Below are 15,819 nucleotides of genomic sequence, written 5' to 3' on the forward strand. Positions count from 1 at the left end.
ATACCTTCCACAAATCCTCTGCTTCCATATGTCTCGTTTCGGCAAGGAAATCAGCTAACGCCTGGGCCTTAACGGCCGTCCTTGGTTCATACTGGATATCATACTCACTAAGCTCCGTAGTCCACTTTACCAACCTTCCCGAAATATCAACTCGAGTTAATATCCTCCCAATATGGTTGTTGGTTAGAACCATAATAGGATGTGATAGAAAGTAAGGTCTGAGCTTCCTTGCTGTCATAACCAAGGCTAATGCTAACTTTTCCACCTCTGAATACCGAAGTTCTACACCCTTAAGGGCATGTGAGAAGAAATAGATAGGGTGTTGAGCTGTTCTCTCCTGCCTAATAAGTACTGAGCTAACGGCCCCTTCCAAAGCTGATAAGTAGATGTACAATGGTTCACCAGGAATTGCCTTAGCCAACACAGGGAGTTCAACTAAGTAGCTCTTTAAATCATCGAATGCCTTCCCGCATTCATCATCCCATTCAAACTTCTTGGATCTGCGAAGCACCTTGAAGAAAGGTAAGCTTCTATGGGCTGATCTTGATATAAATCGAGACAGGGCTGCAATCCTTCCTGCCAACCTTTGAACTTCTTGCAAGTTACGGGGAGCAGACATGGATCGAATAGCCTGCACCTTCTCAGGATTGGCCTCTATGCCCCTCTCAGTAACCATATACCCCAAAAACTTACCTCCCCTGACTCCGAATACACACTTCTCCGGATTAAGCTTCACCCGATAAGCCCTCAAAGTCGAGAAAGTCTCCTCAAGGTCGGTCAGCAACCCCACATCATCCTGAGACTTTACCAAAATATCATCTACATAAACTTCCACATTTCTGCCAATTTGGGAAGCAAACACTCTGTCCATGAGTCTTTGATAAGTGGCCCCTGCATTCTTCAAACCAAAAGGCATCATTCTGTAACAAAAAGTTCCATGAGAGGTGGTGAAACTTACTTTGTCCTAATCTTCCTCCACTAGAGGAATTTGATGATACCCCTGATATGCATCCATGAAGCATAAGTACTGATGACCTGCCGTTGAATCAATCAATTGGTCAATTCGAGGCAGTGGATAGCAATCCTTCGGGCACGCCTTATTTAAGTCCCTGAAATCAACACACATTCTCCACTTGCCTGAACTCTTAGGGACAAGGACCACATTGGATAACCAGGTAGGGAATTGCACTTCCCTAATGTGTCCTGCCTTAAGAAGTTCCTCTACCTCTTTTTTAATGATCTTATCCTTGTCTGGACCAAAGTGTCTCTTCTTCTGTTTTATCGGTCTTACTCCCGCAAAAATATTTAGTCGATGAACCATAATTTCTGCACTGACCCCTGTGAGCTCCGATACAAACCAAGCAAAAACATCTTTGTTCTTCTTTAAGCAACCAACCAAGTTTTGCTTCACTGATGGGCTCAGATCAGCAGCTAATTTGACAATCTGAGCGCCCGGGATTAATTCCACCTTCTCATGACCTTCTTCGGACATCAGAAGCACCTTCTGTCCGTGCACCTTCGATGTTCGACCTATTGAAACCATTCCTACTTCCCTCTTCTTCTTCTTTGAATCAATTCTTACCTCATTCACATAGCACAACCGAGCTGCTTTCTGATCACCCCGAACAACCCCCACTTCTCTTCCACTTGGGAACTTCAACTTCTGATGATAGGTAGATGCCACGGCTCGAAAATCACTCAGGGCAGGGCGCCCCAATATTCCATTGAAAGAGGATGGTGCCTCCACCACGGTGAAGCAAGACATTTTGGTTACTCTCTGCTCTCCACTCCCAAGGGACAAGGGGAGCACTATCTGTCCCAATGGTTGCAGAGCATGACCCGTGAACCCATACAACTCTGTGGTGATTGGATCCAATTCAAATCCTTCCAATTTCATTTGATCCAGAGTTTCTTTAAAGATAATGTTTACTGAGCTCCCAGTATCCACAAAGATACGGGCCACGTCATAATTGGCTATGGTCAAGGTGACCAGTAGGGGATCATTATGAGGTAGCACCACATCCTTTAAATCTTCCCTTTCGAAACTGATGTTCGGGTCAGTGGGACAGCTGAGCTGAGAACTTACCTCAAAATTTTCCAACCTATGCCCGTGAGCTTTGCGAGCCCTTCCCGAATCTCCATCCGTACTACCCCCGGAGATCATATGGATAACACCCCGATTGGGATGATTTTCAATCTGCTGCACCCTATCTCCTTGACCGTTTGGAGGAGCTCTTCCCTGATGATCACCTTGATTCTCTCTATCTTCATTCCTTTGATTCCTCCATTGGGGAGCTCGGCCTTGGCGAGGAGGATTCGCTCTTCGAGTTAGCTCAGCTCTGATTCGAGGGTTATCATACATGATCCTTTGAACCTCCTCACCTAGCCTATGACAATCATTGGTGATATGCCCATACTCCTGATGAAAATCGCAAAACTTGTCAGATGGCGGTAACCGCGGGCCTTTCTCAGCATTGCGGGGCCTCACAAGTGCTCGCCTATCCTCACATACTTGCATTGCCTTCTCCAGGCTCACCGATAGGGGTACATAGGGGTAGGGTCCTTTGACACTGTTCATCTCTTCTGCCACCCTCTTCCTTCCTCCTTCTGTCTTCCCCTCTGCCTTTGCTCCCACCTTGGCACTGGGCTTACTCCCAGACGTTCCTTCCTGTCTCCTCTGCCTCTGTGCATCCTCCAAATTCACGTACTTCTCAGCTCTACTAAGGAGCTCATCATAAGTCAAATGAGGCTTCTTGACTAAGGATCTGAAAAACTCCCCTCCTCTCAACCCTTGAGTGAAAGAGTTGACCAAGGTGTCAGCAGTGGCAGCAGGTACTTCCAGAGCTGCTGTATTGAAGCACTGAACATACTCCCGCAACGATTCCACCTCAGATTGCTTCATATTGAACAAACTGAGAGAAGTCTTCAAATATTTCTTGCTACTCGCATATTGGTGTAGAAAAGCTGAGCTGAAGTCATTGAAACTCTGAATACTACCAGGCTGTAAAAGGTTGAACCATTGCTGGGCTGACCTTACCAAAGTAGTGAGGAAGACCCGACATTTAATTGCATCTGAATATCTATGCAACAAGGCTGCATTTTCAAATCTCCCCAAATGTTCCTCCGGATCTGAGCTCCCGTCATATTTCCCTAAAGTAGGCTGCTTAAAATTTGCAGGGAGTTCCTCATCTAGAATAGCCCGAGCAAAAGGACTTTCCCTTTGTATAGGCCCAGGCCGACCTCCTACTTGCCGACCTAGTCTCCTAATCTCTTCCCACACCGCATCCATTGGGTTTGGCTGACCCACGGGAGGAGGTGGTGGATTGTGACCCATGGCCGCTTGCACCGTTTGAGTGATGAACTGGCTGAGCTGATCTACAGTCATATCCGCCACATTTCCTCTTCCCCTTCCTCTTCCTCTTCCTGCCATATCTACGTCTTAGCTCGATTTTCCCACAGACGGCGCCAATTGATGTACCTCAATTAAGTGATCTCCTTGGATGAGCTGAAGAAACTCCTCCAAATAAAATATGAACTGCTTCTGCTGACCTGAAACCACTAACAAGAGTGTTAAAGGGAGGCCGAAAGGTGTTCCGGCGTATCCCCTCCGACGCTCAAGTCAGATGCTAGGATAGCGAAAATATAGAGAGTAGTGTGTGAATACGAGTCAAGAATTAGGATCCAAATAATGAAAATGAACCTGATATTTATAGGAGAAAGCTCCGTAATTTTCGCTTACCTCCCTTATTAAGAACCCGAGAATCACGGGATCACGATCCCGAATATCTAGGCTGAGATCTCGCCCAAATCTTATCTCAAACACTGATCCTAACATCCTAGTTGGTTCATCGAGGTTGCCGAACAAATTCACCCAACTAACTTCTTATTGTCATCAGGGCTGAGCTGAGCTCCCAGACACCTGAGCTGAGCTCCCGAGACCGAGCTCCCGACCCGAGCTGGCAATTATAGTGGTGGAGCTTGGCCGAGCTCCCGAGCTCCCGAGGCCGAGCTCCCGACCAGAGCTGGCAATTAAGGTGGTGGAGCTTGGCCGATCTCCCGAGTTCCCGAGCTGAGATCCTGAACTCTCTCTGATAAATTAGGGATGTTTCTTTTACCTTAGGGTCATCTATGAGCTGAGGTGATTTCCTCCTGGGGGTATCAGATATGTATAAATAGACGAATATAAAACCTCTTGTGTGATCGTCGCACAAATTAATTTTGTTACACGAATTTTTTATTCTTATTAAAAAGTATTATTATATATAAAAAAGAACTATACATAGGAATTGACTCGATTTGTCTTATCAACGAATATCAATCACAAGAGACGTAGTGTGTGTAACTATGAAATTTTTCACGGTTAACTATGTATTTTTTCAAGCCTTCCTTAGGTTTAGGTGCATTCGTTCATAAGCTAAAACATATGGGTAACTTTTCATCGGGCGATTTAAAATTAATAACTTGTTTAATACAATATAAAGTCAAAAAAATGTCTAGTTTCATTACTTTATTAATTAATCATTTAACAACTTTCATATAATCAAACTTTGGAATCTCACTAAATGTAATTAATTACATATTAATAAAGCATTTGTTGCAAAAAAATAAAGTCAATCATTAATTATTATAAATTAGGTTCAAACCGTAGTTAAATGCATTCTTTGACCACAATATAAAAAACAATTAACGAATTAGTTTTCTTTGTCCCTTTAATTAGTCTTTTTAGTGACGGTGTTTTGTTTTAATATCATGAATAATTAATATAAAAGCATAAAACACCTATAAAAAGAAAACGAAGGAATTAAATATTTTGCAGACACTGTCGGCAGGAAGAAGAAAACCCTTAATTACAAATAAAAAATCGACCCTTAATTACAGTGTTTATACCAAAATATATATAAAATAGAAAAAAAAGGGAAAAAAAATGAAAACAAAAACCTCTACTCTTGCGGGTTCGAGCGTTTTCTTGAATGCAAGCACTGCCATTCTCTAATCAAGAACTGTAATTTTAAATAAACAGATTATTTATAGAACATATTATTACAATGCAAAAAAAAATTTAATTTAACTAGAAAAAAAAAATGAATATTTCACTTACCAATTCTGAAGCATTGTGTATCGTTTTACATCATTTTATTTTATTATTATTTTCATCCACACTTCCCAAGTATAAACTTTTTAATAACAGCCAGAGAAACCAGACCCAAGCAATGTACATGCCATTTCTAACAATTTTCCTGCACAAAAATAAAATTAAAAAAAAAAAGAAAAAGAAAAGTGAGATGCTATTAAAAAAAAACATGCAAATATCATAATTATTGGTGGGCCATTCTTAAAATTCATTGCCACCGACGAATTTGGGAGAAATAAATTTGATGCCTACTTTATTTTATATACACATAAATGAAATAATTAAGATACATTTCTCTGTCAACAACTATACATAAATTCAATGAAAGACACAGCAAACCAAATCGAACAACTCATCAAAAAACAGGCTGGGTCTGAAAGTTGATCCCTCAAATCAAGACTTGTATTGTTCCACACAGCTAAGCTAGACACCAAATGATTTACAATGTAACATAGATATTACACAACACCTAACATGTTAATGTTTTACAATCATGTTAAGAAGACCAAGAATCCAAGAAACATTCCTTCATGCATGAATCAATCTCACGTGTATAAGATGCATATATGAATACAGGAAGAGACCCGACCCGATCGCGACCGGGTCTTGATTCACGCATAGGTCCCATGTGTATTAAGGAACACTTGATCCATACAACAGAGCCATAGAGCCTCAACAGAAGTCCATTGATTGTATATTGCACCAAACTCTTTCAATAAAATATCAAGAATGGTTATTTTTGGTGTTCCCTACAGCACGGGCTCAAGCCTGAAGTCCCCAACCGACAAAAACAAATACCTAAACAGTGAATGCTAAAATATTTCTTCCACCGTGTCATCATCAATATTCATCCCTCGATTGATTTCTATAAACGAACATTCCAAAAACTAGCAAATTTCAGCATAAAAAAGTGTAGTGATTCTGGTGAAGTGAATATGGTGATTATTACAGCCAGACTAATGTATTTTTTTTTGTGACATAGGATCCCGCAGCCGCTACTTTTGGTGCGCATTGGGTAAACCCCGAACTAACGCAATAAGCTGCAAGCTACGTTAATCAGATAAACCAAATTAGGCAAGTACAAATTAAACCGAGAGGGTGTTGGTGAAGGAAACCGAACTCCTCGCCTCTGTGGCCAAGAGTTCCCCTAAACCCTTTAGGACACTAATGGATTTTCTTGCCACCATATTTCCTAACACATGTCTGAATTTTAAGAACTTTAGCAGTGGTTAAAAATAGGCATGGACAGGCTACCATTACACCAAAACGATGCAAAAAGCCAAATAACATGGCAGCTGTAAAGCCTAATAGAGTGTTCCTCGTTGACTCATCATTAATCGCCACCAAATGTGGTGGCGATTAATGCTTCCCCACCGGAGACTACCTGATGAATCCCCATCGATTCACAGATTCCGGCTACTACTCGGACAAAAGGGTAATTAATTAGAACAGAAACTAAATAAAAACATCGTACCTCTTCTTGGTATGGAAGCAACTTTAGCAACAGAAGCAGCTTTAGGAGGAAGCTTGCTTTCTTGTGGTGGAAACAGGACCCCATCAATTCCCTGAACAGAGATCCTCCCGTCTGTGTAGATATCGGGGTCAAAAAGGTAGGCGGATCCTTCTCCTTGTCCGAATTTGACAGACCCGTCGGCCTCCTCCGTCGCCACCTTATGCGGCAGTCTCAATGTGTCGTACTTCACCTTCCCGAATCTCCTCACCGCATTGTACATACTCTCCTCCGTCTGGTATTCGGGAATCAGGTGATAATACATGATTTGCTCCGGGGCACCGGGTTCGCTTAATTGGTCTGTGGTCAATTTCGCCATGGCTTCATCGTTCGGAGCTAGTACTGTGAGCACGTACCCTTCTGAAACTAATCTCCCCATTTCTGTAGCCAGAGAGGTGAGATTCACCAAGATATCCGCCATTTCGTTGTATCCACCGTAATGCAGAAGGGTTTGGATAAAGTCTTTGACCTGACTCTCGCCGTCGAAGTGGTGGTGAGGCCCTCCAGGACCGGGAGCCGGTGCCGGAGCCAGGGATGGACCGGGAGCCAGAGCGTCGAAGATGGGAAGAACCGGAGAAGAACCGACTGGTACAGGCGGCGCCGGTTTCTTCAGCCTGTTGGTCCTCGGGTCAACTTCCGGTGCACCTTCTGGTAAAACGGCGGAAGTTGCCCTCAAGCTCCGCCGCGCGTTGAAATCTTGTTGTACAGATTTGGGAACCAACAACCTCTCGATACCGTGAATGATTCCATCTGGACGAACAATATCGTCGGATTTGACAACCTTGGCCATTCCCACGATTTTGTCTCCATTCTTGCCGTCCAATCGAATCTTCTCCCCATTCCCATCACGGCAAAGGCTGGCATGAAGAACAGAGTACTTCTTGTTCCCCTCCTGCACCGGCCAATGTTTGGACTCAATGCGAGCTGGAATCATATGGAAGAGAAGAAGATTTTGCAGGGATTTGAGATTTCCAGGCTCCAGCAAGAAGCGCTTGAACTCGGGGTCCAAATCCCGCTCCAGAGCTTGATTCTTGGGAGCGAAAATGGTGATATTATGCCTAGAAACAGCTTCTTCGAGAGTCTGAAGCAAGAGCGCTTTCTCCACGAGCTCCGAGAGCTCGGTGTAGTGAGAATCCAAAAGGGCCACGAGAACCGAATTGGAGTTGATTTGTGGCGCCTTTGCTGACGAGTTTTCAGGCAATGCAGAATCAGTGAAAGCCAAGAAAGCGAAAAGGGTGAAGAAAAGAAGATTGGGGACGCCATAGATCTGAGAATCCATGGCGTTGGAGGAGTGAATTATGGGTTGGAATCTCAGTGTAGAAGAAGACTAATGGAATTGTTGGTTTCTCTGTTTCTGTAAGAGAAATGTGGCTTCGCTTCGCTTCGCTTTGCTTTGGGGAATGGGCTTTTGCCTGTAGTAATGTAATATTAAAGTTGGGAAGAAAGAGTTGACGTGATGTTTGGTGTTGTATTTAATATTTCTGTCATTAAATCTCAATATATATTATAAATTATAATTATAATTATTAAATAATAACTTACCAATTTTAGAATTAATCAGGCCAGAGTTGAGGAGATTAATAAGTATTTCCCTGTGTAAAATTTCTCTAAATTTAATAATAATTAGTTTAAAAAATAAATAAATTTAATAAGAATTTATATAATATATAAAAATAAATATTAAATTTCTCAAATATAAATTAGAATTTTGTTGCGTAAAAACACCGAAGAAAAATAAGAACAAGAATGGAGTAAAAAGGGAATATAAAAGACAGGCTGGGCGTGGGACCACACGGAGTTAGCAGTCGGTGAACGGCTCGGCTCACTAAGCCGTCCTCCTTGCGGTTTAATCCTACCGACAGTCCCTGGTCCCCTTTTTTTTTTCAAAAAAAAAACATATTTATTTTTTTTAAAAAAAAATGAAATAGAATCATCTGTCTTGTATTTATTATAATTATTAGGTTGATTAAATGACAATTCTCTTGCCATTCTCACGTTGTTTAAAACATACAAATTAAAAATTACATTTTAGCACTTATTCGATGTAATAAAACTAAAGATGTCATGATCTATTCATTGACATTTGTATTACAAAATCATATTACGATAAAAATGATGACTTTTATAAAATCGACTTATTTTCTTGACACTTTTTTCAAAGGAAAAAAGAAAAAGAGAGAGCTGCCATCTTTTCGTCGATGTGCAAGGAAAAATGGGTTGATTATCAGATTTTACGAGAACTTATGATTCAGTCATTAACTTCAAATATGAGTTAAAATTTAATCTTTACGTCAGAAAGTTTTGTTTGAACTCCCTGGTCACACGGTCTTTTTACATGGATGAAAAACAATACAAAAATTTAAATATATGATATTGATACATGATATTTGAGTACTAACATTTTTCAGATATGGTAAAAAATATTAAAATTTTGAGTATAACATTAAAACAACTTTATTAATATCAAAAACTTATCGTACATATGTACAAAATATTTATATTACAACACTTGTTCATTATTAATCAATACATACTAATATATTTTGAAAATCATGAAAATTAATAATTTTCTTGCACTAATTTAAGAAATCTAAGTACAAAGTATTTACTTTACGTATTGATTTATATATTTATAACATCAATTACCTCAAATTGAGTATAGAATCATGATTATATTTTCAAATATAGAGATGAAATATAACACAAAAAATTTTATACCAATAGAACTTATTTTTATACCAAATCTGAGATAATTAGAACTTATTTTTATACATATTTTTCACGTAGAAAATGATTGTGCGCCCAGAGAATATAGAAAACTTTTTATGAATTAGGGAGTAGAGAAAAAATAAAAAATTTTGATAGAGATTGAATCCTCATCAAACATATTATATGGAGATTTTTTCCAATTAAATCTAGATTTTAATCGAGAGGATATATTTTAAATAAAAGCAAAAAAAAAAAAAACTGTAATTTTAATATATTTTTTGAACAATATATTTAAATATAATATTTTAGAATAAATAGATATGGGTGGCTAAGCAAGCCGTGTAAGCTACGCTGGAAGGTCTGCAGGGAAGTGGGGAGGCTAGCTGTCACTGTCCGAAACTGAATAAGTACACGCGCTTGTACTAGCGCGTGCCAATAACGCTTGTTTTTATAGCGCAGTCACACTTCAACAAAGACACCTCGCCCGACGGCAGATGATTTGTCACGTATCTCCATTTATTTATTACAATATTTAAAAAGGTGATAATCTTATTTAATAAATACTAAAATTTTATGTAATTCTTTATAATCTCAAATTTAATTATTTACGAATGTATTACCTATGCTCCGCGACTTGATTCGATTTTTGGGTATTTCATTCTTTTTCTTAAAAAAAATTCAGATATTATATATCAATTTACCGACACAATTCGAGTGATAAATCAATCAAACCTTCAATTTATATATCTCATTAAGATTTCAAGTTTAGATTCACAATCAAATTATGTCAAGATCTGCTCTAAATCACGAGAAAAGAGCTCCAAATCATACATATTTTTTTGTTAAAAAGTTTGATGAATGCAGATTATAAACAAGAAAAATAAGAACTTCAGCTATTCATTTTCAAATTTTTATCAACATTCCTTGTACTTTAACAAGCGCATCAAAATTTATAAACATTTTTTTGTTTATCGGAGAATCCATGGTCTTTATCTTTGAAACATGTATTAATTAGAAGAACTTTCAATTTTAACGCAGTAGTCTACAAATCATGTCAATTGTCAGCCGAATAAATCACAATTATATGCAATATTTGCGACAGATTTTTTATCAATAAAATATTTATATAGTAAATAAAATTCATAACCTAATGATCACAATTTCAAGGTCTCTGACCCAAAACCTAGAGTACATTACACAAAAATAATTTTGTTACATGTTTAGATAACAAATCATGTAACAAATGGTCGTGGCTTTGATTCACAAATCATTTGGTTATCATTTAATTTATTGAAGCTCAAGTGGGGATTAATGTGGGGAAAAGAGGGGTTAATTCATGTCGCCATATGGATCACATTTTATATGGTTTTGGATAGTTGGGACTTCATTTATTTAAATTCTCTATTCTAGAAATGTCAAACTATATAGATATTTTTTCGCATGTACGGATCGTAGCTGTCGGCAGGGAGAAAATGGTACACTAGTCTGATTGCGAATATGGGCATCCAATTTGTATCTGGACCCTTGTTTCATTGTTTCATGGGCCCAGGTTAGGACTTTAATCACAAGTTGTTCTGCTTGAAGCCCAGAGGTTAATGGGCTAACATGACTTACGTGGATTGGGCTAGTCCTGGATGGAGGAACTAGGCTCGAACTTTCTGAGAAAACATCATTAAAATCTACAAATTACAATTTTTTTTTCCTATTATTTTTTTAAAAAAAAAAGGAGTGAGTAATGTACAAAGCCCACTTACCGAGAGAGCCATTTGATACTACAACAAAATCCAAAGGGGAAAATGAGATATCATATCAATCCCGAAAGTGCAGAAGACTCAAAATCAATGGTCCAGCAGCACAAAAATCATCAAGATATACAAAAGACAAGAAAAAATAGGTCTAAGCTAAATGATCTACAATCCTGACTAAATAAAAAGAGCAAAAATCTTCTACAGCTCAAAAATTCAAAGACTGGCCAAAGATAGGAATTAGGATACACTTCTATTGAACTAAAGCTAGTCCGGAGATCGAAAGCAAGCGGCACGAATTACATCGGATAAAACCAAAGACTTTATCTTATTTGTCCTCGAGGAGGTCTTCTAGTTAGTGAAGTAGGTGAACACTTGGCTAGAGATCAGAAGTTCGATTTCTCTTGTCAACACATTCTTGGACTATTTTGTCGCACAGAACTTGTCTAGTGCGGTTCATCTGACTAACGTAACTTGCAAGATATTGCGTTAGTCCGGGAGTTTATCTCAGTGCGCACCGAAAAAAACTTTATTCTACCTGAGCAGCATCTACAAATTACATTACATTCCTAAAATTTGACAACAAGACAACGTCATTCAAAATTTACTAGTTACGGTGTTTTTTTTGTTATCTTCAGGATTCGAACCCCTGGTCTTTTCGAGGGTTCAGTCGTCACCCGGAATATATATTTTTATAGGTAAAATCTATAATTTCGGCCTCTGATTAATACAAATCTTTATTGGTTCCATTGGTAGTTTGGCATGCATGAATGGAGGCCCTTTTTGGCATGTGATAGGACAAGTTAGAGACAGAAGATGTGTGGAGAGAGGACAATTTTGATGACAGTGGAGAGGATAGCTAGGAAACCAAAGGGGACCATTTTGTGATCAATTTTCCGAACCACCTGGATTCCCCGTCCGACGCTGACCCCTCGCTATTCAAACTACTACCTTCAATTATTAAGTCAGTTTTTGGACAATCTTCAACTCCTTTTTAACCCTTTATCCATTTATTTAGTACATTTTTTTGAGACGATCTACATATCAATTTATGAAACATATCTCTCATCTGATCGACTTACGAAGAAATATTATTTTTTTTGGACAACTTTCAACTTGTTTTTTTTTTCTTCTTTTTTGTTTCTTTGATCAACAAAAGGATGTTCCTATCAGAATATTAATTATTAGAAAGGACAATATGAAACAAAACGCCAAGAAATCACGAGTCATCTAGTCCAGGAAAATTGAATGTATATATGATAATTTAGTTTACCTGTAGCAGAATGGTACCAGAACAAAATCAAGAAAATTGGGTCCATTTAATGTCAATTCTCGCATTCATAATTGTGATTTCGGTGACTATTGGCAACAACACTTTTGAAAAAATTAACTGGTGCAAATTAAATTGTTCCGAACAAAATTAATATTTTTCATGTATATATTGTTTAATAGGTTTATTGTAAGCTATCTCATAGGTATTTATTTATAAAATATATCGAATCGATCCATGTAAAGAATGAAGCCAAATGTATACTTTTATTTATGATTTTTGAATAGAATCATTTTAAATCATATTTACTCATACTCTTACTTTCGCAACTTTCGGTGTGTTAATCACATATCTCTTACTATCTTTTACTATCTTATAAAGCATTAGAGTTCAATAGAAACTGTCTTCGTGCGTTTGGTATGGCTGAAGTTTGGTATGTCTTCGTGTGTTTGGTATGGATCAAAACCGTTACTCTGTTGTCCGTTAGACCTGGCCAAGGGTCGGGTTGTGCCCGGAACCGGCCCGTGGTCAACGGGCCGGTTAACCGGGTCAACGGGTCCAACCCAAAACCGGGACCGGACCGGCCACTAGACGGTCCGGTCCCGGTTTTCCAAAGGGAAAATCGTCAACCCGGCGGGTTGGACCCGCCGGATTGAACGGGTCTGACCCGCCGGGTTGGACACATGGCGCCCATGGGGGCGCCCAGATAATCCAACGGCCACTAGCAAGTGGCCGTTGGATTACTCAACGGCCACGATTTCGTGGCCGTTGAAACCCGGCCGACCCGGCGGGTCTACCGGAATTTATTTTTTTTAAAACCTACTTTTTATGATTTTATCTATAAATACCCCCAACCTCCTTTTATTTTGTTTACACAATTCTCTCTTCATTCTCTCTATTCTCAATTCCTTTTAATTTCTTGAATTATCAAAAATATCAAGTTTCGATTATTGGTTTATTGTCAATTGTTGATTTATTTTCATATTTATACAATTACAAATGTCTAGAGCGGGATCAAGTCGTAGGGGTGACAAAGGAAAAGGAAAGGAAAAGAGCATCATACCACCCGAGGTCGAGTATCCTCAATTCAATGTCGATGACTTTAATCTTGAATATTCCGATGATGAAATTCAAGAAATTCGACAAGAGACGCAACAAAAACAACAAGTTGAACAACCACCACCACCACATCATCATGCAAGTCAAAAAAGTATGAACGATCTGGCGGCCTCTCAAAGACAAACTCGAGCGGTGCCTCGCCCGACATCCGATATCTTCACCAAATATTTTGACAAGATGACGCTTCCCTCCGGTGATTTGCAAGCCAAATTCAAATATTGTTCAAAATGTTACAAATTTAAACAAGAAGGTGGTTATGAAACTTTGACGCGGCATATCGAGAAAAATCATCCGGTGGAAATTGGTATTGATCGTGGTCAAACTCAAATTTCAGCATTCTCTTCTCAATCGGATAATGAATCTCAACTATTTAAATATAACGAAGCTAGATTTAGAGAAGAAACAACTAAATTTTGTGCGGTTGAACAACTTTCTTTTAGTTTTAGCGATAAATTATCTTTTGAAAATTGGCTTTCTACAAGTGCAAATCATTCTATTAGACGTATTCCAAGAAATAGTCTCAAACGCACAATGAAAAAGTTAGTCGTTGATCAAAAGAAAGAATTGATTAAGGAATTTTATAGTTTGAATAATAAAGTTTCTTTGTGTTCCGATATTTGGAGTGATCATTGGCAAAGTTGTTCATATATGAGTATTACATGTCATTAGATTGATAATAATTGGAACATTCAAAAAAGGTTGCTTGCATATAGATGTTTCAACGAATCACACACGGCACAAAATATTTCGCAACTTATATTTGTTATTTTAAAAGAATATGGTCTAACTACCAAAGTTTTTTCAATGTCTTTTGATAATGCTAGTGCAAATACTTCTAGTATTAGTGAGCTTATTGAAATATGTAAACCATCACTAGGTAGCAAATTTTTTCATATTAGATGCACATGTCATATTTTAAATTTGTGTGTTCAAGATGGGCTAAAAAGTTTAGGCATACATATTCAACCAATTAGGAACGCTATTCATTATTTATGGACGCATCCTCAGGTTATGAAGCAATGGGAAAAATTTTGTAGAGTAAATGGTATGAAGCCTAAGCGGTTTGCACGAGATGTTCCAACTCGTTGGAATTCAACATATAAATTGTTATTATCCTCTTTTGAATATAAAGATTTATTATGTACATTTTTTCATCAATTTGTTCAAGCTCGTGATATTTATTTGTTTTCAAATCAATGAAACATATGCACTAGTATTTGTGAAATTTTAAAAGTTTTTAATGATGCTAGTGACCAACTATCCGATGTTTATTACCCTACTTCACATTTAGTTTTAACACATTGTTGCAACATTGCTTGTATTTTTCATGAACATGTTAAATCTAATGATAGTGTTTTATCTCAATGTATTCTCGTCATTAAAGCAAAATGGGAAAAATATTTTTTGCTCATTCCTGAAATTTTTTTTTGTGCTTTTGTTTTAGATCCTAGACTTAAATTAGATGGCTTAAGAGAGATGTTAACATTATATTATGAATCTTTGGATCCTATTGCGGAAACGATTCCTTCTATCTCATTGATTTTGTTTAATATTAAAACTCATTTACTTGATATTTATATTGAATATAACATCAAATATGGTGGACAAATTGTTTCACATGAAACATAATCCACTGCAACTAGTAATGTTACTTCTAAACTTACTAAAGCACAACTTTTATTAAGGGAACAGACGAAACGTCCACGAGAATTCTCAAGTTTCAGTCAGGAACTTGAGAATTATTTTACTACTACTTTTGATTTTAGTGATACAGATGAGGAAAACTTCGACATTTTGAGATGGTGGTCGCAAAAAACACAAATATATCCAATTTTGGCTATAATGGCAAAAGAAATTCTAGCTTGTCCGATTTCAACAGTTGCAGTGGAGCAAACATTTAGTATTGGAGGAAATACATTGGACGATAGACGTTCTAGCTTAAGGCCGGAAAATTTGGAAGCCCAATGTTTGCTCAATGATTGGTCAAAAGTCGCTACTCGAACTCAACATATTCAAAGTGATGAAGAAGACCAAGATGATACCGAAGGAACATCCGGAACTACGACGGAAGGAAATGCGAGTGAAGTAGAATAAAATGTAATAGATTTGTAATATAAGTCATAAGATGTTGAAATTCTAATATATTGTTTATTTAATAAATGTAATAGATTTTTATTATGGAGATATGAAATATTTGATTGAGATTATTTAAAGAATATGTCTTATTAAAAATTTGTTTAAAAATTTTAAAAAAATTGAAGTTGCTCACTTGCGGAGTTGCGGTCTTGCCCCTTCGAATTAAATTTGAAGGGGTAGCACCCCAGCGCTGCAAAAT

The 15,819-nt window shown here is 37.9% G+C and overlaps 2 protein-coding genes across 2 annotated transcripts; both read right to left on the reverse strand.

The window, feature by feature from the left end:
* Positions 1-964: 964 nt before the first annotated feature.
* LOC140888121 (uncharacterized) lies at positions 965-3,430 on the reverse strand. The gene has a single exon (XM_073295804.1). It carries the CDS (start codon positions 3,428-3,430, stop codon positions 965-967), a length of 2,466 nt encoding a protein of 821 aa, XP_073151905.1.
* A 1,398-nt stretch (positions 3,431-4,828) lies between these two features.
* LOC140887288 (fasciclin-like arabinogalactan protein 17) lies at positions 4,829-8,086 on the reverse strand. Its single transcript, XM_073294453.1, has 3 exons — positions 6,606-8,086; positions 5,099-5,237; positions 4,829-5,000 (listed from the first exon to the last, which is right to left on the reverse strand). Exons 1-2 carry the CDS (start codon positions 7,918-7,920, stop codon positions 5,179-5,181), a joined length of 1,374 nt encoding a protein of 457 aa, XP_073150554.1. The 5' UTR covers positions 7,921-8,086; the 3' UTR covers positions 4,829-5,000; positions 5,099-5,178.
* Positions 8,087-15,819: the final 7,733 nt, after the last annotated feature.

This window comes from Henckelia pumila, chromosome 3 (assembly GCF_033568475.1).
Source record: "Henckelia pumila isolate YLH828 chromosome 3, ASM3356847v2, whole genome shotgun sequence".
Taxonomy (NCBI): Eukaryota; Viridiplantae; Streptophyta; class Magnoliopsida; order Lamiales; family Gesneriaceae; genus Henckelia; species Henckelia pumila.